General features: G+C 38.4%; 3 protein-coding genes and 1 non-coding gene across 6 annotated transcripts; 2 read left to right on the top strand and 2 right to left on the bottom strand.

The window, feature by feature from the left end:
* Positions 1 to 114: 114 nt before the first annotated feature.
* On the bottom strand, positions 115 to 2,414 carry LOC145203625 (protein SET-like). Its single transcript, XM_080075883.1, has 7 exons — positions 2,235 to 2,414; positions 1,710 to 1,827; positions 1,427 to 1,613; positions 1,168 to 1,281; positions 1,019 to 1,092; positions 745 to 961; positions 115 to 418 (listed from the first exon to the last, which is right to left on the bottom strand). The coding sequence occupies exons 1-7, from the start codon at positions 2,302 to 2,304 to the stop codon at positions 407 to 409; spliced, it is 792 nt and encodes a 263-aa protein (XP_079932009.1). The 5' UTR covers positions 2,305 to 2,414; the 3' UTR covers positions 115 to 406.
* A 211-nt stretch (positions 2,415 to 2,625) lies between these two features.
* On the top strand, positions 2,626 to 7,618 carry LOC145203624 (cytoplasmic dynein 2 intermediate chain 2-like). Its single transcript, XM_080075882.1, has 12 exons — positions 2,626 to 2,851; positions 3,649 to 3,819; positions 4,013 to 4,137; positions 4,224 to 4,338; positions 4,434 to 4,561; positions 4,886 to 5,006; positions 5,070 to 5,130; positions 5,193 to 5,257; positions 5,629 to 5,824; positions 5,897 to 5,982; positions 6,700 to 6,900; positions 7,329 to 7,618. Exons 1-12 carry the CDS (start codon positions 2,763 to 2,765, stop codon positions 7,516 to 7,518), a joined length of 1,548 nt encoding a protein of 515 aa, XP_079932008.1. The 5' UTR covers positions 2,626 to 2,762; the 3' UTR covers positions 7,519 to 7,618.
* Positions 7,619 to 8,088: 470 nt separating this feature from the next.
* Positions 8,089 to 26,806, bottom strand: LOC145204818 (ral guanine nucleotide dissociation stimulator-like 1). Of its 3 annotated transcripts, none has more exons than XM_080077412.1 (18): positions 26,618 to 26,806; positions 17,312 to 17,407; positions 16,801 to 16,991; positions 15,482 to 15,532; positions 14,921 to 15,135; positions 14,539 to 14,696; positions 13,922 to 14,116; positions 13,332 to 13,496; positions 12,798 to 12,974; positions 12,084 to 12,241; positions 11,797 to 11,886; positions 11,439 to 11,528; positions 11,305 to 11,365; positions 10,988 to 11,071; positions 10,806 to 10,920; positions 10,531 to 10,636; positions 9,732 to 10,162; positions 8,089 to 9,431 (listed from the first exon to the last, which is right to left on the bottom strand). In XM_080077412.1, exons 1-18 carry the CDS (start codon positions 26,690 to 26,692, stop codon positions 8,587 to 8,589), a joined length of 3,303 nt encoding a protein of 1,100 aa, XP_079933538.1. In that variant the 5' UTR covers positions 26,693 to 26,806; the 3' UTR covers positions 8,089 to 8,586. The 3 variants fall into 3 exon arrangements, with proteins under 3 accessions (XP_079933538.1, XP_079933537.1, XP_079933539.1); XM_080077411.1 differs by lacking the exon at positions 26,618 to 26,806 and adding an exon at positions 17,685 to 18,941; XM_080077413.1 differs by lacking the exon at positions 26,618 to 26,806 and adding an exon at positions 18,279 to 18,937.
* Positions 15,313 to 15,402, top strand: Trnai-uau (transfer RNA isoleucine (anticodon UAU)). Its single transcript is given in 2 exon segments — positions 15,313 to 15,350; positions 15,367 to 15,402. It is a non-coding gene; the product is annotated as a tRNA-Ile (tRNA).
* Positions 26,807 to 27,929: the final 1,123 nt, after the last annotated feature.

Here is a 27,929-nt window from a genome sequence, read left to right as displayed (position 1 = left end):
ACTATAGTCAACCGATCCTGCTTTGCCGCTTTTACTGTTTTCTAGTATCATGCTCTATTACGATACGACATGAAACATTAAGTCTTCCGAATCAAAGCTTCTCTTACGCATCACTTTACTTGAAATTGATGTTTATTTCTCGACAGCTTTTGACGAGACTAAAAGGAACATGCCAAACGAAAACAAGCAACTTTTTTCCAAACTGACACCTCAAAAATGGCCAATTTTGTACAGTTAACGAGACTGTCACTGAACGAAACACTTAGAAACTTTAATAGAGTACAAATAGATTGGCAGGGAGTTGTTCAGGACACAGAGCAAAGGAAATTGGTTGCCCAATTCCTGAACAATAGAAAGGGTATAAAAGTCATGATTTGGTCCGGTTGGGTTTTTACTTTTCATCTTATCAGTCTTCATCCTGCAAAAAAGAGAGAAAAATTGCAACAAAATCATTCAAGATGAATTCTACACAAACAGATCCATAAATTTACTGCAAATCCTCATAAAACAGAATCCTATCACATACAAACTTGAACTTTCTATCCAAGAATAACCAACAAAAAGTCTCTTAATTAAACATTTCTTTTTTGACAAAGTCATGGACAGCATATATGCTAAATACCATTCAGCATTTTTTGCAACATACCCCAAGGTTTTATCAAACAAACTGTCCTTTAGTCCAAAGCTTGCATTGAAACTGATCAAAGTAAATAAACTCATTAATATACAAATCTAATTATGTACCTCTGCCCCTTCCACATCATCTTCATCATCATCACCTTCCACATCCTCATCAATATCATCTAATCCCTCTTCATCATCAATTTCCTCATCGTCATCTTCATCATCTTCAAGGTCGCCTTCTGGCACCAGGTAATACTGTAAGGGATTGGGCCAGATGTCATCCTTTATCACCTCGCCAAGCTCATCAGCACCAGCATCACCGGGGTCATTGAACCAACTAAGAATAAAAATTCTTGTAAAGCTGAAATTTGGTGCTAAACAATTGCAGACAAACCTGAAAAAGCTCTCTGGTTCTTCATGTTTTCGCTTCCCTTTGACATTATTTTGAGTTTCCCGTTTTGTAAGATCCTACAAGTAACAGGAGTTCGGGTCAATAAAACTCACACTTATTGGGTGGTAAACATGGTATAGTTGTATACAAACCTTTCCTTCCTTCCATCGGATTGGTGTAGAAGTTGACGAAGGGTCTCCGTTTTCATTCATGTGAAATTCTTTGGAAATTACATCATTTTCAAAATATTCATTCTCGGCAAAATGCTGCAAGGGAATAGGGATTGTTAAACCTTTGTTTACAAAAATATTTAATCACTATGCCATTAAACGCCATTTTTGGTCATATCATGTTGGATATTTTCAGAAGCAGAAAATTTGTAGATTGTATTGTTTTTAAACAAACACTTACAAAGCTTATTGTGTATCCAGCTTTGAGGTCATCTATTTCATGGACTTCGACTTTCGTGAGATAATGAAGTGCATCTTCATCGTCTTCATCAAGCAAAGCTGATATTTGTGGATGATTAATGAATGTTGTAACCCAAAAATTTGGAATTTTCTCAATCAACAGTGATCGCTTTTGGAAATGAGGCCATCTGTAACAAAGAAATGCGTTACAACAAATTTACAGTTATTTTAAAGCAATAAATAAAAAACAAATTCATATAAAGCACATAAAACTAAACTTTTACCTTAATCGTATATATTTCTGTTCAACTTTTAAAATCTCTTCACTTGCTTGCTCATTTAGTCTGTCTATTTCGTTTTGAAGCTCATCAATTTTTTCTATAGCATCCTGTGCTTGAGCATCTAAAAACAAAAATTGTTGTTGATGTTCTTACTGCTATCAAAAATTTCGGACAGCATAGAATATACGAATAAATATACACAATTTAGTTCGCCGCAAGTGGGCGCTATTTGTAACGCATGGCACGTGAATGTTCACGACCACGCGCCGCGCTACGCGAAACGATTGTTCGCTAAGGTAACAATCACAATCACAATTGACGCAAATTTCGATCTATACAAATCTCAAACTATGACACAGTATTTAACACTGTACAATACTAATGCAAATTTTAAAAAATACTTTACTGACACAGAACGTGTTTAATTGCGGTCAAAAAATATACACTTTGTATAAGCCGTATTTCCGTGCACGGAAAACATAAAGTCATAAACCGACTTGGAATTATTTTTCACACAAACAAAATTACCTGGTCCATTACTGATCCCGTCTTTCTCGCATTCCACTTTTTGCTTCTTTGCTGTCGCTTTAGTAGACATTTTGCGCTAATTTATATCCTCAGCGAAAACCAACGTATTTCGAAACACTCGGTCCGGATGAACTCGGTGTCTGATGCTGACTGCGCTAGTCGAGCAAACCCTCACGGCAGCGCTGTGCGCGTGAAAATTATCCTACGTCTCTCCTTTTTGTTTACTTCTTTCTTCTTGTGATTGTAGTTTCCCATTGGTCGAGAATACGTTCACCATGAAATTGCCGCCTGCGATTGGTTGCTCATCGGCAACAGACTGACGCGCCGCCCTTTCGGAGCAAGTTAGTTTCTTTCATTCTCTTCGCGGAGGTGCCGGGGCTGTGAACTGAAATTCGCGCGTCAGTTAACAATGTGCTTGCGCCGTGACTGCTGTCCTGTGAAATTCGACCTGTTCACGTCAAAAAATCCAGCATTTCTAGTTGTTTGCAGTTCCTATTTTGCAACGAGATAAAATTGTGTTATTTTACAATGTTTGAGGATTTTTCAAGCGAAACGACTGGGTTTTTGTCTAATTGGAAGACGCACAAGAAGCTACGGGAAAATGGATCACAGACGAGGTACTGTGTGATAGGCCGTCATGCATGATTGAACCGTTTGAACAACATTAGCGCTACAGAATGTGTTCTTTACAAATTACAATACAAATCGCAAGTGATTATAGCATTATATCGATTGAAGCACGTGCGTTTCAGTAGATAATCAATAAATATTGCAATTATTTAAGCGCATGAATTTTAAACGGTCTGTTGACCCGTTGTCACAACAAAACACATTTTGACTCTACGGACAGTACAATACATTTTTTTCAACAAACATTGATTTTAACTTAACCAATATTAAAACACATTAATTTGAATTTGTCACTAATTATATTCATTTAGTTTTAAAGAACATCTTTTTTCTGCTTTTGTACTATTCAATCTTTGGCTTTTAAACCTCTCAGTATTTAAACATATGCTTCTTTCTGTCATGTCGCTTGTAAAGACTACAACTTTGAAATATATAATTGCATGACAACAAATATATAATGTCTACATTTATATTTTGGTAAAAGTCAAATGTATTTTTTGCTCAAAACTGTTGAAATAGACGTAATAGTGAATAGTATTTAAAATTGTGAGATACAACAATTCCCCTTGGTGTGAAAATGATAAATGTAGGCAGATTTTTGTTCAACTGCCATTGTATCTTCCTATTTTGGATGCCACTTATCTTGCTGTTAGGTGAAATATTGTTTTGAATTAAATTTTTCCTTGTTTTAAAATCCTAATGACTTTATAAAACTTAAAAATAATGTTCAATAATTTGGAAATGCATCAAAACTTACCCATCAAAATATACTTTTGTATTTTAGTGAAATTCTTACATATGAAGTCCAAACACAATCACGAAAACCAAGGCATGTTGAGTGTCAAACTGAATCCATGCTTGATATGATGATGAGCTCACAGAACAATGAAAATGAGAATGTTGACATCCCTGCTCTGATTCAGTTTCTTCGAATAGCAGAGCCAATTGTGTCCAAGTGAGTATTTTCAAATGCAAACTGTTCCACCAAAGCACTGTTCTGTATTTTAAACTGAAAGTCTAAATCTCCACCACCACCGCATTTTTATGTCATTTTTAACAGGTTATTTCAGTATGGTGCTCAGTTCCAAAAGATAATGATATGTTAGCCACACTTTGACAATGCATGTCACGGGTTCTTTGTTTTATAGGCAGATTAAAATCAACAATTTAAGCAGTGGCCTGTACAGAGGAATAATGAAAGCGAAATATGGAGCTTCAGAAAACCACATTATTTGCGAGCATGTTTTGAATGACAAAAGCATCAGTAGCCAAGGTAAAGATTGATTTTTTGCAGTTATGTTACAACACAGTGGATTTCTCGGATTTTATAAAATAACTAACACTTTTCTGTTACTCAAGATTCTGGTATTGAAGATCATGGCTTTGAAGTAACATGTTTGTCTTGGACAAGTTCAGGTGCTACTCTGGCTGTTGCTTATGGGACCAATGAAAACCTTGCCTGGAGTGATCAAAGGTTTGTATGATGTCTGAATACTGACTTTTTTAATGAACTTCATTCAAGACATTTCGTTCTTCCAGACATTTTTCTAAACCTGATCTTGTTTTTAGATCATATATTGGATTATGGAACCTTGATAGATCAAAAATTAATCCCAACGCCTGTGATCAAAAGTTGGAGCTGGAGAGTTGTGTTCAAACAATTTCCTGTCATCCAGAACTTGCAGGATATATTGCAGGTAGATGGTTTATGAAAACATGAATCAAGAGTCAAGACCTATTATATTCACCTAAAATATCCTAAAATGAATGATTTTAAAAGTTTTTATCTTTTATTGCCATTGCAAAGTAACTTTCTGAGCCAGAAAACTTCTTTTTCACATATACGCTATGTAGAATACAAAAAATGCTCACAATGTACCTCATGTATTGTGGGGACATTAAAAGATTGACTAGCTCTTTTTTAATTGGCCAGTTGCAAATTTCTAAAATTGAAAATGTTCGTGTTTGGCAAAATGTTTAGCTTTGATTCTTCTTAATTGTATTTGGAATATCCTTTATAGCTGGTTTGTACTCCGGATTGGTTGTGTTGTGGGATTTGGCCAAGGATGAGGTTATTTACAGTGAAACTTCCCATGCTGATCCTGTCACATGCATTTGTTGGATGCAAAGTTCCAGCGCAAAGTATGTTGCACTATTTGATAATCACATTTTGTACATAAAAAAAACATATCACTCTTTATGTAGGTACTTGGAGGTTTTGTCAAGCAGCACTGATGGTGATATGATTGTGTGGAAATGGCGAAAGGTGTGCAATAAATAGTGTAACTCACATTGGTTAGATAGCCTAATAGTGATTTCAATCTTAAGGGCAAAGAAACTGAACCACTAAAAACTGAGAAGCACATGAAGATAAGGGGAGCAAACTTGCCAAGGTATTAAATATATGTATATATTCAACACTACCACCCTAAAATAAATTAAATCTCTGTGGTCCGAGTTATGAATTTATGTTCATCTTAACTGAATTTGGCGATCCCCTGCTATGAAGCCGACAGGCGGGTAACGGTGCTTGTAATTAAACTTTCGGCGGATTCTCCACTGAGCCCGCGTAACTCAGTTAGTAGAGCGCGAGTCCCGGAAAGAGTCCTGTCGTGGGTTGGAAAGCCTTCAATGGCCCTGGCGTACTGTGAATTCTGTGGTTATATATTTTGCGAGCCATAAACATTACCAAACACAAACGATTTCAAGCATGACCTGTTGGTTTCCCTGCTATACATTTTTGAACAAAACCTTCTTTTTCCAGACGAGTTGGCATGAAGGGTCATGGTTCAGTGGGCATCACAAGTTGCTGTCCAATGAAGGGAGATCCCCATGATCCTACTCAGACACAAACTAATGTAGTTGCCATGGGAACTGTTATAGTGGGATGTGAAAATGGATCAGTTCTGAAATGCTCAACTGAAGTCAATGATTCAAACCCTATAACATTTGTTTATGAGGTAAACTCCTCTCTGAACTGCTGGATTATAAGTTATGACTATTATTGCCAAAAACTTTTGTACTGTGTGTAGAGTCATGTTGGCCCAGTATATTCTGTGGAGTGGTCTCCTTTTCATCGGCACCTTTTCCTTACTTGTGCCACCGAACAAGTTTGCAGGTAACACTTCCTGTAAAAGATTTTTTTGTAAAATAGACAAACCACTCCTGACTTGAAGCTAACAAACTTAAACATGCTGATATGTCAACTTGGCATAAGGGTCTAAAAAATATGCTGGAGTTATTAGCAAGAGTTCTGCCGTAACATAACCTAATCATTAAACACATGCCAGTTCATTCTTCAAAACTGGTATATGTAAACAAAAAATACTTACAAGTGTGCAAAATTTTAAAATCTGTTTCTGTTTCAAAACGTCTTTTTTCGTTTTTTATGGAGCAGTAATCAATTAGCAGAAATGTAGACGTGTTTATAAACTGTAAACGTCAATCAGAGCTATACAAACTGCTTATGTCGACTTTATATTAAAACTTGTTCCAAGGCATAACCGAAAATAGCGATTTGTAAACTGATAAAATCTCATTGGCTGGCCAAGTGCCCAAGTTTCAATTCCAATCTTCCCACTTTTACTTTATATGTATAAATATACGCCAGAGCGGCAGACGATTAGCATCAGTGTAATCTTAAAAAAACAGAAATATTAAGTTCGCCTCTTAGGCTGGCATAGCAATGGTTTCCATCTGATGATGTGCCGCTCTTATATTTAGATATTTGACAAGAGAGGACTGATCCATCAGTCACCACCCTGAAGCACTAGCTGATTCCTGTTGTCTCTTCACAATTTACTTACTACTTACACCTATTTACTTTTACTTGCAGAATATATCACTCTCTGCAAGCAAGTCCGTTACGCGAGATTCGTCCAGAAGAGGCGGTAAGTGGAAGATCTTCAAACTATCTGTACAGTGCGTTTTGGTCAACAACGAGGCCAGCTATTATATTTGCGGCTGGTGGGAGTGGAAGAATTGAGGCTTGTGATCTGCGCACGTCACGCTGCGTCAGTTTCTGTGACGTCACGAGGTAGGTGTTTAATTGTGACGACAGAGCAAAACGATTTTGAACAAAAGTTAGTCAATATCTGCCCATCAATATCAGTTTTTGAAGATTTTTCAACTCTTTAAACAACCCTATTGTGTTTATTTCCTTTGCAAAGAGTCATTTCTGATATAGTTATAACGTTCCGAAGAGATTTTTGCATGTCAATAGTTTTCGTTTATTCGTACAATACTTATGCCACAATGTCGGAAACGTATATTTCCAGATTAAAACACAATAGCTTTTTAGGACAAATACGAGAATTGCCATAGATTTGGTAATGCTTGGCAGAATCAATTTACTGCTGATACTTACTATTGAAATTTACAGTTTTGTACAAACTCATAGAACGACCCACAAATTCAGGTGGAAATATCACAAAACATTTTTATCACATTTATTGTTTGCTGCAGCGCCGACGGTAAGCCGTGTTCTGTAAACCACATGCAATCAAACAGCAAACGCCGAAACCTGTTTGCAAGCGGCTCAAAATCTGTCCACGTGTGGCGCCTCGGAGAAGGTCTTGTAGAGCCTGCGGGAAATGGACAAGACGAACAAGCTGCTATTGATGGTATAGCGAATGAGGCAATGACAGAGGATTGAACCCCTTCTTTGTTTTCTGCACTGTGCTGCGTTTAGTTGCAATTTAATTTTTATTTCGGTAGCTACATTTTTTATTGATCAATAAAGCTTCTATTTTTAAGCCCTTTGTCGTTTTTTGTGTTATTGTTTGGCTGAACGGGAACGACCATTGTTGAATATGTTATACGTTAACGGGGGTAGGTTTGGAACATTTGTCATTTCTTTGCGCCAGCCACACAATGATGAAGTGACATATGTCACAAATCAATGCCACTGAAATATGAATTGATGACAGACCATATGTGTGTCAGGATGTCGGGTAAATTGAAAACGCATTTTGGTCAGGTTGACTGCTAAGTTCTAACTGAAATATTATTTTCAATACGAGCGCAGCATCCTTGTGCTATAAGCTTGAAAGTCTACTCGATATTATAAAATAGTACAAACCATTTAAATAGCTCTCTGGATCCTCCGAAAATGTCTGTTTGGTAACTAGCCGGGTAAAACTTTCTTCGAGTAGATCGTACTCACTGAAGTTTTACTGTTTGAAACCCATCCTGGGTTGCCTATACTTTATTTGAACAGACCATGTGTAGTGGTAACAGTTTATTATTGCACTTGGGGTTTAAAGGCAACGAGAAAGATGCATTTTAAGGTACAGTAACGAATCACGGCAAGCAGTGAAAAGTGCACACAGCGGGTTTTGCAACAACTTTGACAAGAAAACATTCACATACAATAACCCACATGCTGTTAGAAAATAAAGAACCAGTAACACAACTTACTGAGCCAAGGCAATTTTGCTGTTATTTGACTTTACAACGTATATAAAGTAACTAACGGAACACCTGCTTTTCTGGAACTGTTGCAATATGCTTGAAATCTAGTGACGAATTAATGCTATTTGCCTATGAACAGAAAGTTTGGGAACAACAACAAAACAAACAACATAACGTTTGGCACACATGTAAAATCGCGACTGTTTGTCATAAGTCACCTGAAAGTACTCGATACGTGTACTCGTGAAAGGCTTTAAGACTTCAAAACGTGGCTGTTTCAAAAACCTACTAAACTTCGTTCTCAGTGAGTTTAGAGATGAGTTGTTTCGCTTTCCGCCGTTGAAGAACGCGAACGGGGTTTCGGAAGATCCAACTGGTCTTCACCTACGTCAGCGGTGACGTAATCGTTGATGGTGACGTCATCCCACCCTGAGTTGAACGCGACTTTTCGAGGCGACGGGCATTCAACAAGAATTTGAGGATTCGTGTTTTCGCGGCGCGTTTTGGGAGGAGATTTGAACACTTCATCAACGGAAGATGAATATTCAAGGATGCAGGGATCGCTAGAGGAGCGGTGGTAGGGACTTTTTACAGGCGAAACCGGAGGGCTCCCAACTTCACGGATCGGTTCCATCGAACTAGAACTTGATTGCTTCGAGAGACTTCCCGAACCTTCGTCTCCTTCCACAGTCACATAAAACTTGGACCTTGACTCGCTACGCTTCATTGCGTGTTTACTCTTGCGTGATGACGTCGCTAACTCGGCGTCGCGCTTCGTTGAGTCCTCCAATACTTCGATCTCTGACATCTGACGGTAAAATCCGGAGGTAGGTCGGTGGTCGCTGTGGTGTTTTCGTACAGCCGTCCGCCGTGACCAAGTATTGCTCGCCGATGACGCAGATGCCACGCGATTCCGAGGCCACGTGACAAGACGACCATTTGCGTATATTGCGTCATCGTCTACGCGGCCACAGCTGTCGTCTGATGTGGATTCGCGACTGTAGGTTGAGGTGGATTCGGATCTGGCTTCCTTGGGTTCATCAATTTGTACAGGGAGGACGATTGACTTAGAAGGACGTTCGTGGACCATTCTGCTTGTTCGTGGTCTGATACCGTCAGCTTCCATCATCACTTGCTCAATAACTTCATGAGATGCTACAAAAACATGTCAGATTAGACCTAGAGGATAAAAAATTGCATGTGTTCTATTGACCTACATATGAAGTCACATTTTTGTGTGAAACCGACAGATAGTTTAAAACAATTGCATTGCTTGATATATGTTGCTGATTTTAGTAACTTGTTAAAATTCGTTTGTTCGACAAAACAAAATCAGTTGACAATTTTATAAAGAACAAATATATTTTGCTAAAAAAGCATCTTTTGTGTCGTTTGATTAGTTGGTTCATCTGTAGTATTTTAGGCTTGAACTTTAAATAACAAAACTAAACTTACCGAAATCTGAGTGTTGCCTACGATGACCTTTGTGCATCTTTTTCCACATGCGTTGCGTCCACGAATCGTCACATTCCTCATCACTTGCATCCACACTGCGTAATGCAAACGATATCACACTGTCGTCCATAGTGGTCAACGCGTCCCGTCGGGAGTTCGAAGATCGTCGGTTCGAATCCCGCGCTGATGTTTCGGGCGATGGGTTCGTCGGCTCGGTCGATTCCAACTCGCATTTTTGGTTTTCGCGTGCTAGAGAATAAGATCCTGACGACGCAATCGACATACTTCCCATCGCTAGGTGGCGGTAGAAGTTGCGCATTGGTGATGGGCCTGATTGGCCGACCGCTGACGTACTGAGGGTTTTTCGATGGTGTTTCTTGGTTTTCGGTGTATGACCTGCTTTGGGTGACGATTGCAGAGAAACAGGACGCCTAAAAATATTGTTTGGTTACCACAGGTACCATACACATTTTAAATTGTATTGTTAATATACTTGTTTTCAAACTTAAAATGAGAATCCTCCAGCTCGTTGCCTGGCGGTTTAAGACTATAATTAACCCTATGTCTATTGATTTAAGTTTCTGAAAAACAGAATGGCCATCGTTCTTAATATTTTGGGTTATCTCTTAATCGTTGTCAATATATATCCTTTTTTCACTTTCAACTTTCGACAAAACAGGTAAAATAAATAGACAAATATGTGGAAATATTTACATGAAACATATATGATGGGGTGTAACTAAAGAAAAATTGCAACCGGCGTTTGTATTTTTATTTCAATTGTATCTTTTTTACTTACATGGAAGATTGAATTTCGACTCCTTCCTCGACCAAAGCAAAGTGATATTCCTTCAGCGAACTGTTCATCGCATAAAATACATTCGACGAATCCGGTATATGAAGTTCTGAAAAACAAAACGTCCACAAGTGAATAATCGAACCTCGTTTTGAATTGTATTTCACAAGGCAAGTTTTTTTAATCGGGTATTTGTGTGTAACCATCGTTTATGAAAAATTGTTCGACTTGTAACTGCCACAGGAATATTTACGACATGTGTTCAATCCTTGACTTACCTTTGTCATCTGGCAGTAATTGGACCAGTGTGAAAGTAGAAGCGAGTTGCTCGTCGACTTCAAAAACCGACAAAGCTTTTCGAATCACAGCAGCGGTTCGGTCGTTTGAACTCAACTGCAAAAAAATTAAAGTAGTAAATTTGTGAATATTGATTTACTGACTTCGTGTTTAAGGTTTTTACCTTAATTGTATCCCAGTTTGTTGGGTTTGGGCCATCTTTGCTTTCTTGTTGTTTTCTTATAACTTCGACGTTGATTAAACGCTCCTAAAACGAAATATAAAGTCAAGTTATTTGCAGAATTTACAAAAAAATCAACGAAAGTACAAAATAACACTTCGAACAAACCTTTTTTTGTTATTGTTTCAAAACAACATTATTATGGCTTTAACTACAATAAATTGCAAAATAATGCGTTTTCCTTGCGTTTTCAATACCGTTAAATTTTCTCTTTAACTAAACATTGTTAAAAATTGAAACAAATGAAATTTTCATTTTACCTCGTCTGACTGCGAATCAAGTGTCGGCACGTGACCGTTGGATTTGTTGCTGTTCAGTGAGCTGTGACGGAAGCAAACAAGCGTTAGAACAAAGAAAGGTTGGCGACAGACCAACAAACATTTTGTGACGTTACCTGGTGTCGTCACTTGAGTTTCTCACGTGATTTGATAAGACATGTCCGTTTGCTGATGGTTCCACAATCGCTGTATGTAGGGCAAACATCCTACAAAGGAAAATTGGGGTTTCATAAAAGATTTGAACTTTGATGAAATCGTATTATTGGCTATACATCATAAACAGAGGTATAAGGCACAGATAATATAACTATACACAACAGCATAAATCAATTTTTACAAAATATCGACAGAATAAGAAAATTTGGCAGAAGATGACATAAAGAAAGTCCAACATAACATGGCTAAAAGTTGTAAACAGGAAAATATCTTTGGGTGCAATTTGTTAATTAATTAGGGGACATAAATTTTGCTTACTCTGATATTGTACGTTTCATCGGCGTTGCAGGTTGACTGGGAGATGTTGGTCCAACTACTGGTGGCTCAATTTGCTCAGATAACTTGTGCCTAAATTTAACAGAAAACGAAATTTAGCCTTTTTACAAAATATTCATGCCAAATTTAGAATCATTTTTGACAAAGCCAAAAATATCACGAAAGCGCGCATAAAATCCATTCCCATAAAAAACGACTTAAAACCTTTTTTAAATCAAATCGAATGTATATGTACGACAAAAATGTGACAAAGCACTTTTGTAACTTACGCCTGTTCGTCGCTTGGTGGCGTGATGGAGTTAAACCATTCGTTGAACTTGCCGTCAGGTTCAAGATGCTGGTAACCTTTGCACGATGCTTGCCACAACTGCAACTGTGCCAGCTGTTCAAATTCTTTGCGACATTTGTTAAAGTTCACCAGGCCTTTCTGTAAATTAAGGCCAAAGTTTAAATACACGAACCCGGAAGAAGCTTTTGGCTTAATTTGTTCATCACGGTTTTAGATTTTACTACAAGGCTGGCAAACTCTTAACTATAGGAAAGCTGTAATATGTGTTTTTATCTCTACGTTTTTATGTAATGTATTTTTTTGCCGAAATTAACAAGCTTATTGTGTTCATATATTTGTTCAGTGATTGTCAACTCATTTCAGGCCATATACCACCGACCCAGTAAAAATAATATCGTGGACCATTCCATTTTTAGCAAGACTGAAGAAGCATATGTAACAAGCATTTTGGCTTGAAACATAATGCTTTTAACCGATTTTCAAGAAGTGAGATAAAAGTATTAACAGCTAACAGTTTCATTCTCTTTCAATACATAATGTGCAATCATCTTCAGTTTATCACCAAATTTTGTAGACGCCCTGTGGACCACCTAAAATATCATCATGGACCACCAGTTGAGAACTACTGTACTAGTCTATAAAAGTATTTTGCTATTTTAACATGCTGCGTTGAAAATAGTACAAAGTCACCTACCTCAACGTAGTCGGGTTTGGCAGTATGTAGATACGTTAAATCAGTGAGAAAGGAACCAAGGTAGGGAACAGTGCCATGCATAATACCAGAGTGGATGGCACGATTTCGTCGGAAGGTGGCGTCCTTGCGCACTTTGCTGATTGAACTTGTTTCGGTGTTGACTTTAGCGGTGCCCACCTACGAACGAAATTCAACTGGTGAAAACAACTTCAGCTGTTGGAAAAACTCGGTTGCATTTATTTAAAACGTAAAATAAAACAAATTAAAATATTGACGTTTTGGGAGGCTTGTGGGTGAACCGCAGGGTCACTCGGGGTCAAACTTTCGGATAATTAACTAACATGTGCGTAAATTTGAATAAGTTTAAAGCACTCTTTCTTGACTAAATGGGCGGAGCAAACCAGCGTTAGACAGAAAAAAAGTACAGACTAAAACAATATGTGTCTCTCGAATGTCCAAAACCCGAGGCAAATAGAAATATGTTTCAAAATGTCAAACAACATAATAAGACTCATTTGGGAAGCTTATTATTACCTTCATTATAATGTCCTTCATGTTGATTTCCTCCAGTTCTCGAAGAAGCTCAATGTAGGAATGCGGAACTTGTTGCCACGTTTTCCTCATTCTGTGGATCACGTGAGTTTGAAGGCCAGACACAACCGCTCGTAACGAGGAAAAGTTTTTCAATTCTCGACATTGCTGTCAAAACGCGAACAAAGAAGCATTATTTCAAATGTTATATTTTGACGCTAACAAAACATACTGCGCAAAAACTAGATTAAAAACAAAATTGAATCGCTTTATAGACATGCTAATTTTGAAAACTGCCTCCATTTGTACCAGATGGAAACTGAACTGTTCGTAATTCGAATTTTAACGTGTTTACCGCTGAGCCTGCGTAGCTCAGTTTGTGAAGCGCCGTCGTGGGTTCGAATCCCACCCCAGGCTAGATTTTCCTACGTCTTGCCATATGAGAACGCTTGGTGACCGACTTATTCGGTACAACGCCTTCAATAGACCTGTCGTACTGTGATTCCGGCAGAAACTGTTGATCATTTATGATAAATTTCTATAGTATAGGTGCCGTGCGAAAGGGCATTAAGGTGTTATGCTGTAATACTAACCTGGGCAATTTCAATCCATTTGCATATGATTTTCACACGTTGCGAGGTTTTAAGTGAGGTGCAGAGGCAGGTGGCGAGCACAGAGTAGACGACTTTATTGAACTGGTCGATCGTAGCACGAACACATGCTGGCTTAATCTTCGACGACCGAACCGCTTTGAGGCAGTGGTGTGGAACGACCCGAAGAAATAAATTCTGTAAAGGAAATTACCAGTTTACGTATCTGCTATCAAAATTTCCTTATTGGTTGCTTTTTTGTAATGGTATTTTTTGTATACGTATCAAGTTGTGATGTTTGGCATTGGGCTAATTGCAGAAATGGTACATTGGAAATCATCACTTTTCACCACTATTTGGATTAATGTATTTGTATTCAGAAGTTACTTGCCTATATATAGGCATATCAGGATTTTTCGTTTATTTAGGATTTAGGTTTAATGAAGACCAAACATGGTATTACTCATGAAAGTCCGGATTGGAATTTCCACAATAAATGAAAAGTAATCAACTTAAATCTTTTTGCGGACGATGTGTTTTCGCAATTTTTCTTAAAGATGTAATGAGCCATGTTATCTAAAAGGACCCAATTAAATCTACTTTTTAGTCGTTCAACCTACAGCATCTTTCACAGTGAGTTGTTCAGCAACTTGTAAAGTAGAAAATGCGCTGCCGAGGAGAGTTTTTGACGCGTCATGGTTTAATGCGGCCTCGGAGTCGACCTGGATATCCTCAGTTTCCATGTGGAGATCGGAAAAGCGACTTGGCGAGTTGAGATCTAAAATTAATGTGACATTTAATAACTTAAGGTTTATGTATTAAAGAAACTGTGCCATGTATTAAAGAAACTTTGCGCTTCATAACGTTTGTATGAGTAACACTTATCCTTAGCTGACGACAAACAGTCAAACCATACCACTATTAAAATGCCTAAATCCTTTTCCCTTCTCCTATGCTCAGACATTAAAAAATGTTAATCTAAATCAAAATCTATTTGCTTACTTTCAATTGCTGATTCTTGAAGGTTTTTCACTTCGGCCGACTTGAGTTTTGCTTTGACGTAATCGATGAAGTCACACGTTGCGTCATGACCGTTGTCATCAAAAACCTCCTGTGCGAGCTGAAGTAAGCGATGTAGAAGAGGAAAGTGAGGAGGATCGTAAAAGTCCTCATCAAAGTATCTTTCAATCCATGTCCTCATTACACGTCGAATTGAACTAAAAAATGACATTGTTTATAAAAAATGCCGGGAAGTACTGCTTTATGTATAAGGACTGTCGATATACAAAGGTAGTATCGTTGTAGTGTTCAAGTGTCGTTATAGTTTAACGGCAAAGCACACAATGTGCAATAGCCAAGGCACCACACTGGCTGTATTTTTTGTAAGAACCCAAGCTCCAGTGGCGCAATCGGTTAGCGCGCCGTACTTATACGACAGTTACGGAGATATGCGGAGGTTGTGAGTTCGAGCCTCACCTGGAGCAAACCTTTACTGTTTTAAACAAAACTAAAAATTCTGGGCATGACGAACAAAAAATATTTTTGAGTAAAGACTTGACTCACCATAAAAGGAGTGAGCGAGTTTCATCAGTGTCTTCCTTGAGCTTGTCACATCTGTCAAAATCAAAAAACCTATTAGGTGTAGAAAACAAACAAACCACAATCACACAAAGGGCTTATGGAACTGTTATGGTAAAGTGGTGGCAATTTTTTGAATTTGGCCGGCTTGTCCTCGCATTGAGCTCCAATTCCCGAAACAAGTAGTAAATCCGGAAACAATCGGTGGAAATTTGACTCCACTCGTAACACTGGGTGACTGCCCTGCTTGGCACAACACGGTAAATGTACTACGATTTTACAACCCAGGGCCTACAGCTCTATAGCAGATTTAATCATTTATGACTTGCATCATCCTAACGCTAACAACAAAAAATTGAAAACGTTTCAACAAAAAACACTTAAAGCATTGTGGCAATGATCACAATCAACAAACCTGACGTTGTTTTAAAGGTATCTTTTCGTTTGAAAACAAGTTCGCGTAGTCATTAATCCTTAAGACTTATAGATATAAATTTCACCACTTAAAAGGACGAATGACATAATGTTTTTCATGAATTTAAACCAATTAATTAATCTATATTAATAGACATATAGTTCAATAATTTAAGGTTTCATGTACAAGTAGTGTTTAACAACCATGTTTAAATTGTACTGCGAAACCTAAACGCAAGGCAGCATTGTGTATTCGACGCATTCAGGTCCCTCCAATAAAATATTACACAATCATGATATTTGACAAGCGATGCTCACAAGCAAAGCAAGCCACAAACCAAAAGCGCCTGCAGTTTTGAACACGCAATTGTTGTTCACAATCAAACATAACATGTTGGTTTGTACCGGTTCGGCGCCATGTTTACCACGTTTTGGTCTGAAGGTCGTAAGTGCTTTTCGAACGGTGCATTGCATTTGATTGTACGGGGGGTGTGATTATGAAACTAGGATTGCTTGGTACAAAAGTGTATCGGGTGAGTCATACTGTAGGGTAGGGGCTGTAAACATAATAAACTCACTGTGGGGTCGTTTCAGCATGAACGGAAACTGCAAACTTGCAAGTGTTGTTTATGAGGTGGTTTTTATGCTTCGTTGGCAGTTTCAAATATGTATATCATTGTGTACCTGCGGGTTTAGTTGTGGCCCACGACTATATATATATATATATATATTAGTTAAACGAAGATCTAGGTTTTTGACTAAAAAAGTCAATATGTTGGCTTTTGTGTTACATGTACATTTTCAAACTTGGTTTGGTGCATATACTAAATTTAGAGGGTTGATGACAAAAGCGACATAAAAAACAAAGCTTTTGGAAAAATGACACTCACTCTAGTTTGATTTGTTCAAGGACATCGGCTGGTTTCGCAAACCACCTGTACGTGGCAAAGAAGACTGTAAAAAAGTTCTTCTCTTCCCAGTCTTCCAAAAACGATTTGCACAACTGCGACACCAGGTAACCCACCGTAGCACCCTTGATAATCCGCACCTTGTGGGTTTCCCAGAGTAATCCGTCTGAGACCTGTGAACAAAACATACGTTTACTTCCGTCTTAAAGACACGCCAGGAAATTGTTGTTGGTGTTAGCGTCTCTTTTAAGTAGTGCCGTGTTGCTTAGGTATGCCACCAATATTTGCCGCAATATATTATTTTAGCGCGCTTAATACACCTGGGCATGAACAAAACAAAAACTAAGAAACTGGCTAATAATAAACCCAAGCCCCATATACGTATTATACAAGCTGGTGGTTAAAATTAGGCTATATCTCTAAACATTCCTTGTCATTTTTTAAGTTAAAAATTCGTTTCTATTCGTTTTTTGATAAATTAGGAATTACATACCAAACTGGACGGAGAAGGCGCACGACGAACTCGCTTAAGCATTACGTTGTAGATTACGTCATTGTGACGTTCTTCGCCCCATTCCCTCTTGTTTTCCTGAAATGCAAAATCGAAACATTAGTTGTTTTCTAAATGTAACAGACAAAACTCGTTTTAAAATATGTGTTTTTTAAACGAAACCACTGAAATTTGGCCTCAATCCTAATGCGAAAAGTTGCATGCAAATATATACATGACAGACAGTCGTGACTCTTCGTTCTGCCAAGTGAAATTTTTTTAGATCTCTCAACTAAAAATTGAGGTCATATTAAAAAACTGATCCGTTTTGCCACTGTACTGTCCGGTGAAAAAACCTTTAGTTTTAAGAACGGACCTTTCCAAACAAGGAATGTGGTTGAACAGTGGCTGCTCGTCTTCTCGTGACTGTGGCCACTGGAAGGTCGGATTTATTTTCAGGTTTAACAGTGTCGTTTGAAGCAATGACGTCGCGATGTTTCGGTGGTGATTTCCCAAGAACTTTAAGCCATCTTGAAACCAGCCACGAACAACATATAGAGCGCTTTGCGTCGCCGCGCGTCATACGTGCGTCACTGATGTCACTCGTTTTGACGCACGGATCTTTAACGTCATACGCATTGCTGTTTGACGCTCGCCTGGAGGGCAAGCTACAATAAGAACGCTCACGACCAATTATCTCAGGGGTCGGGGGAAGTGTCGGATAAAATGTGTGTCTCTTGGTCAATGGCAAGTAATCTGGCCTTGAAAGGCCAAGTGGTGTCATTGGAGGAGTTTGATCTGCAAAATCCAGCCTTCCACCACCACTACCACTTATGGTATCCAGTTCTATCAACATTTTCCACTTCTCGTGCCGCAATACATCGCTAAAGTGGTATCCGTATTGTCTCCACAGCTTAAGTTTTATTAAACGTATTTTATATAAGGCAGGGTATGTTACTTACACAATTACCTGTTTAAAAATTTTTGTTGAAAAAAAGTGTTTGTTGTAAAGTCAGTTTTGCAATCTTTTAAAATGAAACTTATTTTCATGTAACTTTCGCTTTCCAGAAAGACAAACTTTCTGCCTACTACCAACTGTCGCAGCCTCACAAAACTATTTTCTGAACTCAACTGAAGCAGAAGTATTCTTCAAAGAAAGTTCCGTTTAATAAAGCAACCGAAAATAGTATATCTGGGCCCTAGGTTTAAGCCATTCACCAACCGGTCATTTCCCACTAGTATTTCTTCAGTTTCCTATAACAAAACTTTGCAAAACATATTTTACCCGAAACTTCTAAGCGGAACTTCCTGAATCCACGACACTTTCAACTGCGACCACTTGCAACAAACACGTTCTGTCAAGCAGACAACACCACAGTCAACCACACACTGTAATCTACACGCCTTTAGTTGACTATGAACATGCTTACATGCCCCACGGCGGCCTGTGTCCGACAAATCCAATTTTCAACCCACATTGCCTAGAATTCGACAGTTTACAAACAAGACACAAGCGTTTGTGACGTACAATGCGTTTGCGAACCGAATGGAACAAATTTTATGCGTCAATCGATTGCCCACGCGATAAGGGGTAAAACAGAAACCAAAAGATCGTTTCTTCATTTACGCATTGTAAACAGGATTTATATACCTGTCTTGTATAAATTTCGTTTTTACAGAATAACATTCAAACATTTGACGACGCTATAAAAGCTGTGGTAAAATGCTTTTGTAACTAAACTTGTGTTTTAAACTTGTAATTTGTGTTTTAATATTCTTTTGAAACTACTATTTCACGAAACTATTTACAGCTTACTTGAAACCAGCAGAAACTATCTGGAGACAGTATTGAAAAGTGCTAACACTACACCCAATTCAGACAAGTACAGTATAATTTCAAACACAGCTTGTACATCCACAGGTGGCAAAAACTTGCCTTTTCACACAATATAACCACGGGCAGAACTCAATTTTAACTTCGAGACCTCAAGTCGACTTGTAATAACTTCACACGGCTACAGATATTACAGTCTTTTCAGGTCAAAATTACAGTGGTAAGGCGAGTAATTTTCGCAGTTATCACGCTGCGTGACTGCTCAGGCTAATTGAAACTTTCTCAATCGCGCAACCTTCTAGCTATTCCTGATTGCTGTCGTCATGAAGCCCACGCTTTTTTGCACAAGCTAATTGACGCAATACTTTGTCATTTAGTATTTCGTATCATAGCTGTGTTGGATATAAAAACTCTTGTATCTAGACTAGACAATCACTGAGTTTTGACGAAGCACTGAGTAAGTCAAAACAAACTGTTCCAGCCAAAACAATCAAGCTATTGGCGCAAAAGCAAAAGGAAGTAGTTCTGTTCTAAGATGTTTGTTCCGTTCGCAAATCCCTTGTTTGTATGCTGCGACGCGTCGTCAAATTTGTATTTGCCTTTCCCTCAAGGCTCTAACCGCGCAAAACACCGAACTTTCGTTTCTTGGCGGCATGACGTGTTTGTTGTCGTGGGAATGTTGCTTGAAATATAACAGCAAGATACACAATTCGGCCGCCTGCATTATTTCTCTCTGCAGTTGTTTAAGTTGGGAAAATCACTAAACGCAACCGATCAAGTCAGTTCCAGCAACCGACGGCAAAATATTTTTGTCAAAGTAGGGCACGCGTTTCCACATTCTCGTTTCGGAAAAACTGATCGCTAATTTGAAGTAAGCCAATCTGAAGACGTTTAGTTGACACCTACTCTGCGCTGATTACGGGTAAAATACAGCTACGAAACGACCTGAGAAGCTCTGCTGAAATCAATTCTAAAATAATCACCTCTGTAACTAATAATAGTTGCTGAGTCTACTTGCTAATGACTTGCATGTGACGGCCACACACCAACAACAGCACACACAACCATTCACATGGGCCCTGTGGGAGCGAGTGTATCAACAACAAAAAATGTCCGCCTTCCAAATGACCGCTGTATGCGGAATTGGCTGCAATTCCTCGTATCCGTGTCTGGATATGGGTAACCAAAACTGAACGAATGTTCTGGTATTGGAGGAAATAGCGAACCATACAAAACCGTATTTCTTCCGCATTGCTCATGATTAAGTCAAGCACCCAGAGCAATTTGTTTACCCGTGCCCTAGCATTGGACTTATCACCCTTCCTCGTGCGAAATACGAACGGTATATGTCACTGCAATATGGAATAACATTTGTAATGCCCAGGCAACATGCATTCAACATGCGTACAACCTTTCAATCTATATATGACCACAATAACCACGAAACAGATATTATAAACCGTAAAATACGAACTGACGAACTGCTGAAAAAAGTCGATTCACTGCTGCGTGTTTTGTAATGCGCTAAACTTTGAGCAAAATCATAGCATACGCAACTGCTTTGTAACGTTTTTAACATATTACAATTGATTTATTATTACGTCACAACCACTGACGGATGTTTGTCAACATCCTACCAGGTCACGTGAATCACCGCGTTTTGGCACATCTTTAAGAGGCCAATGACATCACTTCGCAACGTCACCAATCCAAACGCAAAAAGGTCAAAGCGTTCTGCCTGACGTTGGTTTAATTGCTACGGTTTCGCCTCATACAATAAGAGAAATTTCGTTTCATTCAAAAAATTACAAAATATCTCGTTAGGTAAATTAATCTTTCATGCATTTCCGGTTATGCGGCAAATTTTGACGTCACGAAGTTGTGCAGACGTATCGATATGCCGTCTGGCCTAATCGATTTTTCATGTCGTATAACGAACTAAATTTGAAATTTTCCCAAAACTCCCAAAAGGCTGACTGTGATTGAAATATAATCGCGTCTGTTGGAGTATATTGGCTGGCGTATTCAATATCTTTGATAGCGTTTCAAAGTTTAGCGGAAACGCTGGCAAACTCTTAAATATCAATGTGGACCATGTTGCTGTCAAAAAGCAAATTTAAAAAGCATTCATTCCCACAGGAACACATCTTCTGGTTACTATACTTAGCTAAGCTTAATTTTTTTCCAATGCCAAAATGACGTCAGTTAAATTATTAGTGGCCCGGCGCTGACGCATTGCAGGACAAAGGCTAATCTGATTTCATTTCATCTGATTCGTTCGACTTCTACGCTTCACAAGGCACAAGTGTTTGTGACGGACACATACGTCACAATAACCATTGCACACCCAAATGTCCTGCGGCTGCGTGATTCGTACATTACCACTGCATGGTTCGGGAAAAAAAGCCTTTTCAACGAAACTACTTGTAATTGCGGCATGAAGCGCTGGAAATAAGACAGGCCTAAGAATCGTACACCAGCGTAACAACAAGAGAAAGTCAATATATGTTACAAATTGCGTATTTTGCATACAATTGTGCACACAAAATCCAATGACAGTACAGTCATCAAACAGTTTGGCCAGCACATGAGTTGAAATAAGTTTAACCGCATTAGGATTGTATTTGTGAAAAACATGGAACCAATGTTGTGTTCGCAACAAGAAACAGGCATGCTAATACATTCCAATAAAAACATGCCTTTCACAACCTCCGCGTAAAACCTCTTAAAAAATCTGTGATTTAGGGAAATCACACCTTACATTTCTTACTACTTTCCAACCTCCCTACACATATATTGTTACTCTTTAAAAAAGCACATATATCGCTGCTTCTTAAAACTGCAAAGATATTGGTGCTTCTTGTAAGTTTTCTTCATGAAATATTGGCTCGAACTGTTCTTATTGAGCTTCAATGCATGCTAATGCAAATAGCCTCTAACGACCATCCTTATTAATATACTATCCCAATTTGCTAACAGAAGCAAAAATCGTGCGTGTTCTGACCCCAATGTCTAAACATCAGCAAAAAGTTGAGTGGCATCCCATTAGCTAGCCTGCGCTCTACACTGAACAGCAACTAAACTTCCGGGCGAGCTTAATCATACAGTGCAGTTCGGACAGATTTTAGTCACCAACTTACACTACGCTGCGTTTTGTAGTGAATTACATGCAAAGAAATGCATATTTTACGTAAACATACCACACTGCGCGCCACATGATTGTAGGCTAAACCATGTATCTTCTCCTAACGTAAAGATTTGCTGTGTGGGCTGTTATGATACTCCCCGGCGTATTAGCCAAATCGCGCTGTGACGTCATGTAATGGCGACTGATAGACTGTCAACAACAGCAAAAAACAGGCTTTGTTTCACAATACTATGAAGGGTTTCTCCTTTGAAGGAGGTTTAATGGAGATTTTATCCAGTAAAATTTGGTAAAAGTTTAAGTATGATTTAAATATTTTCATAAACGTTTAACATTTTAGTGTAGGACCTCTTTATCCACATACAAAAACATCTTAACATCGCAAAAGTCCAGTATTTTAAATCTCTTGTTTTATCCTATAAATACTGCTTTTTTACCAATTAAACTCGAAACTGATTGCGAAACTAAAACCACAGCTTTTCTATCCTAATTCATTCAAGTTACTGCTTTATGCTAATAAGCCACTCGGTTTTTCACCGAGAAACGCGATTTTGTCTTGTCACGATTTCGTGGCAGTCAAAATTCGTCACGATTTGTGTCCATTCATTAACTGACCTCTAGCATGATTGATCTGGAGAAAAGAAACTTACACAATAGGTCCTGAAGTCGTCGGGAGATAACAATCTCACATTTGTATTTTTATGGTAAAAACTGTGATTTCATTTTTTTCTCAAAAATCAAGCAAGCACAAGCGAGTTTATACGTCCAACTTTAGTTGATAGTGATTAAACATGCGTATTATTTCTTGAATTTGTCAAGCATGTAGCCTATGTCGTTTTCAACACACAAAAAGACTTTGCCTGACTTATACCGAATGTGACCAAAAATACATAAAAAATGTCTAACAAGTGCTTCAAATAAGTGATTACTGATTACCCAAACAGTACGGTTTCATTTCAAAACGCATCAACACAGATCGATAGACGTTTGTTTGAATGAATTGGTAACAATATAGTTAAATGAACGCTGAACTTATTTGTTAAGCACCAGAATAGTCTCGTCACAATTCTGTTTGATTGAGCACCTACCAGCAGCTCTCTATGTTTGGCATATTTTGAACACGTGTTTACGGTTTTAGCGTAACGGCTTGAAAACAGTTGTCACATTAACTTGATTGTTTTACGACTTGATTCTTATTGTTCGCTTCGACTGGATCAGCGTACACACAATTCGAGATAATCTTAATCTTCTTAACTGACTCAACATGGGATATCCCTGCCTAAATATCTAAAGGTACTTCACTCACTTAGTCATATCCAAACCTGTTCTATAAATATTTGGTCTATTTAAATAGCAACTCTTGCGGCAATACAATTCCCCCATGAATATCGGTTATAGCGTCGCGTAAATTCTGGGATTCTAGAGCGGATTAAATTGAAATCCAATTAAAACTGTAAGTATTGTCCGTTTCCTATTATCCCAAATAATTGTTTACACTAAACGCGCAGCAACTGAAACTAAACTTAGGCAACGTATTTGCTTTTGGACTGACTTGCAATGGCCATATGACCAGAAACTGCTGGAAGAGTCAAAACAACAATACTGTTTTTAATCTCAGAACCACATTTGATCGCCACTTCCTTGATATCCTGTACTGCGGGCTCTTAACGAGTACGCTGGCCACCGCAAACAACTTCGATTTAGCTCAAGGCTACACCGCACCTTAGTTCGATGTAAAGGCGAAACTTACAAAACGTCGGCTGTATAATATAGACTCGTGCAAATGATTATGGGAGATTTGACATCTTGTTGCCTCTGGGGTGTTCGTGCAAGTCAGGGTAGCCAACTTGGGCGTTTATTAGTTTAGGGCGTGTTTTTGTGTTGACAAGCAAAATAAACAAACTGTGCATTGTTTATGACACCAACACAACATAACGCCCTTTACGTTGTCCAACAGCAAACGTGTTTATACCCAAAGCACAGAACCTTACACCGAATCCCCCAAATCAGCTTTGTGTCTCCAAACGTAGCGATGTTCAGTCGCCTGCATCAGGGGTCACCAGACTTTTTCTCAACAGGCCGGATAACATTAAAAATGACACGCGAGGGCCACATCGGTTACGTTACACATCCTAAACCTAACGCAGCGCCGTTGCAAATCTGGGGCCCGCAAAGCACTTTTGCAGGACGAGCAGGGCTACGGTATTAGAGTTAAATAATGATATTGTCCAATTGCAAAACTGTGTGGAATATTGAAGTGTTTTCTACTGGCAGTACTTATTTATTCCATCGTAATTAAAAAAGGAAGGCATTTGTTCGCACATAACAGCAAGGCATTGATAATTTTAGTCTTGTCTGTGATGTAATAAACTGCCTTCGAACCATTTTTATGCGTCCTGTAAAACTAGGTAAATCTTACATGCTGTCGCGGAAATACTTTCGTAGTAAATCAACTTTCAACAGTTAACTCCAGCCTTTTTTTTCCAAGATACACATTAAGACCAAATGCCCTTGCTGGTCGGACGAAACGACGTCGGGCCTTTAGTGACCCCCCCATCTAAATGATAAAGGTAGCATCGCTTTATTTTTTACTTTTGAAAAGTTTTTGATTTGACTTTCGTTTCGCTACATTGTTATACCAAGCGTTTTATCACCTCGTTTAAAATGACGTACTTCGCACTTCGAGGATACAGTTCCAGTACAAGTGGGCCGTTAAGTTTCGGGTGCTTAGCCGCTGTTTATTACCATGTTGTGACTTACGCAGACAACATGATTGAAAAGCGCAAACCAACTGAGTCTCAAGCACAAATGTCGCTCATGCATTCTTTACGTAACGCACAGCCTTTTCACCCCATGCTCATGATGGCTACGACATAATTAAGCCCGTTCATAATAATCACATAGCTGGTTTGCCAGTTTGTTGTACGCAAATAAACGTTGTAGTGGTTGAAAACATATATAAATACATTGGAAATGGCAACAATCAGCTTGAATAATAAACAATGACACATCAAGGGTCTATTTTTCACTGTTGCCATAGTAACACTTGCTGAATTGATTTTGAAACAAAACATTTGAAACTCAGTTTATGTTCGTTCCTTCTTACTTTTTGGTCACGTTCATGGGATACGTTAATGTGGGTAATTATTTATGTAGTTGCTTTGCTAGAAAACTCTCTCGCTGCACTAACGGAAGTGGTTGACGAGTTCCTCCCCTAAACCCATAATAATATCAGCTTCCACATTGGCAAAGTGGGCAAGATTGCTACAGAACTACAGTATTTGCGACCATTTAAGCGATTGGAAAAGTTTTATGATCTTGCTCTGCATTGTCTTCACATGTCCAAGTTAAAATTGTGTCCTTTTGCAAGGTTGGTATTTTAGTTTGGCTTAAGTCTCGTTGAATTTATAGGACTTCAAGTATTGCAACAAAAACAAGTTTCAATTCAACAGCAATGCAAAAAATTTGGTTACAACAAAAAGTTGATATTTGTGTTGTTTTTGTTCGACAAGCTTGTCTTGGAAAACAGAAATATCAGTTTTGGTTAAGTATGTCGGTTGCACGAAGAGGTTTAAAATCCGCTTCCTAAACAACAACGATAAGAACGTTTGAAGAGTTAAGCGTATTTTTACTGACGCGTCTGATGAAAACCATGATTTAATACTGCTTCCGAAGGACAACAGTTCTCTGTGGTGGTTTATTTGTTTTGTTTAAAAATATGTGGTTTGTCCTGCTGTGTTTAGTTGCAAACGATCATTATGACGTCATTGTACTGTCGGGTTAATTATTATCAGGACCATGTATTTGCGATGTAAACATATTATTATCGAGGTAACTGGCTAACTGCTGTATCGAACAAAGGGTTTCAAGCTGGCTTTTGCTGCAATGATTTTTCCAGAATATCCCTTTTGATCAAACAGAAATAAAAACCAACTGAATAAATATTTGCAGGTGTGAAAAGGTTGGCATTTGCTCTCTGCCATGTCATTACCGAATGCTGGTATTCCAGTGTTATGTAACATGTACAATTGCTAAGCAAATTTTAACTGGAAGGAAAAGAATCATTTTGTCAAAAAAACATCCTTTCAAAATAAGGATGAGTTGACGCTTCGATGATTTTCACAGCAGGCTATCACATTACCGTGCTTCCCTTGACAGGAAATTTAAACGCTTCAAGGCTTCAGAATGCGCTGAAAGGTTTGTTCGGTGTTTTAGACCTACCCAAACCTATTTAAGATGTACATACATGTCGTATACGTAATCTTTTTGTTTTATTGTTTTCTAAAAGTTGCCACTGTCAAAGAAATCAAAAAATAAAACATTTACTTACCAATTCAAAATCTCCAATAGAAAGCCCGGCACTTGATTCGCTCAGCGCTGATGCAATGGATGACATCATAACCATGACGTCGGGATTGTGCTAGTCCAAGAGCGATGAGATTTTAGATGGGTCGCATAATATACAAAACAACAGACGAACAAAGCTTGCAAACTCCCTATCGCGAGTTACCTAACAATGTCAGTCTGTAACAAAGAAACCGGTGCGTTATTGTTGGCTTTGTTTACCATGTTGCGACTTAACAAATAGCCGGTAAATGTTTGCCCAAATCGGTTGCAGGCCGATTGCACATTTGTACATTTCTAGCGGCCAACTCGACCTCTAAGCTGCTTTCAGATAACAAGCTAAATTTAACCCAAAATTTTGACAACATTTGTTAAGCAAATCTTTCTCTAGTAACGTTAACTGATTTAATGACATAATGTAAGCAAATACACTAATTATGTAATGATCAACTGATTAAAAGGTCACTGCGGCCTTTCATAAACCATAATGCGTTAAAACCTAACAAATGATGGTTATGTCACTTGATATGTTGATAAAGTTCAAGTACTGATATGAACTGCAACTCTGTAAGCAAACTAGCCTATACTCGATCGTGGTGAAAAATGTACTTCCGAACACTAGTCTGCACTGTCTTTTAGTTTTGTTTAACAATATGACGTAAATTAGTTGGTCGTTAATGATCTATGACCCTGATGCAAGCTGTTTCTGATAAAAATAACTTCTAGTACCGAATTTGAGTTCCAACTGACTTCGAGTACATGCGGAAAAAAGGGGGTTCACTGTCAAATACAATGTGGCGCTTCGGTATCCATTCAAACCTGTCTGTAAAGGCGACAAAAACAGAATCATGAACTCGCGTGTACTGGTATTTCAAATGTGCCTACGGCCCGTGTATTTTAACAACGTCACCGACACTAAGGATAGAATGACGACAGCTCACAGTTAGCGCGTACCGGATGCATGACGTCATAACGCAGGGCTTGACTGACACATACCATCAGATTTACGTTTACAAATGCCAAACAAAACCGTTTAAAAACATCCTAGTTTTTACTAATAATCTCAATGGTAGGTTCACGCCAAAGCCCATCTGTACGACACAGGACACATCGCGTCAAAACAGACATTGCTTGTAAAACACGTTTGGTTTGTGATGAAGCATACAGGCCAAGGTTTTTCAATGTAACATTAATTAAAGACTAGAAATGCAACGTCAAGACCAGACATCATTCAAATATAGCCCTGGACTTTGAAACTGGTCCGTCTGATCTTATTCATCCCACCTTTTTAAACTGTT

The sequence above is a fragment of the Phallusia mammillata genome, chromosome 8 (assembly GCF_965637545.1).
Source record: "Phallusia mammillata chromosome 8, kaPhaMamm4.hap1.1, whole genome shotgun sequence".
NCBI lineage: Eukaryota > Metazoa > Chordata > Ascidiacea > Phlebobranchia > Ascidiidae > Phallusia > Phallusia mammillata.
The sequence above is the reverse complement of the archived record's forward strand: the minus strand, read 5'-3'. Positions and strand labels throughout refer to the sequence as shown.

Bases quoted from the DNA above. Each gene is read 5' to 3' on its own strand.
- LOC145203624 (XM_080075882.1), top strand. From the start codon at position 2,763: ATGTTTGAGGATTTTTCAAGCGAAACGACTGGGTTTTTGTCTAATTGG. The intron at 3,820-4,012 runs GTGAGTATTTTC...TTTGTTTTATAG, and splicing joins GCAGAGCCAATTGTGTCCAA to GCAGATTAAAATCAACAATT. The intron at 4,339-4,433 runs GTTTGTATGATG...TCTTGTTTTTAG, and splicing joins CTTGCCTGGAGTGATCAAAG to ATCATATATTGGATTATGGA.
- LOC145203625 (XM_080075883.1), bottom strand. From the start codon at position 2,304: ATGTCTACTAAAGCGACAGCAAAGAAGCAAAAAGTGGAATGCGAGAAA. The intron at 1,282-1,426 runs GTAAGTGTTTGT...ATTCCCTTGCAG, and splicing joins CTGGATACACAATAAGCTTT to CATTTTGCCGAGAATGAATA. The intron at 1,093-1,167 runs GTTTGTATACAA...TGTTACTTGTAG, and splicing joins TCCGATGGAAGGAAGGAAAG to GATCTTACAAAACGGGAAAC.
- LOC145204818 (XM_080077411.1), bottom strand. From the start codon at position 18,164: ATGTTGATAGAACTGGATACCATAAGTGGTAGTGGTGGTGGAAGGCTG. The intron at 17,408-17,684 runs GTCCGTTCTTAA...TTTGCATTTCAG, and splicing joins CACATTCCTTGTTTGGAAAG to GAAAACAAGAGGGAATGGGG. The intron at 10,921-10,987 runs GTAAAAACCTTA...ATTTTTTTGCAG, and splicing joins CAAACTGGGATACAATTAAG to TTGAGTTCAAACGACCGAAC.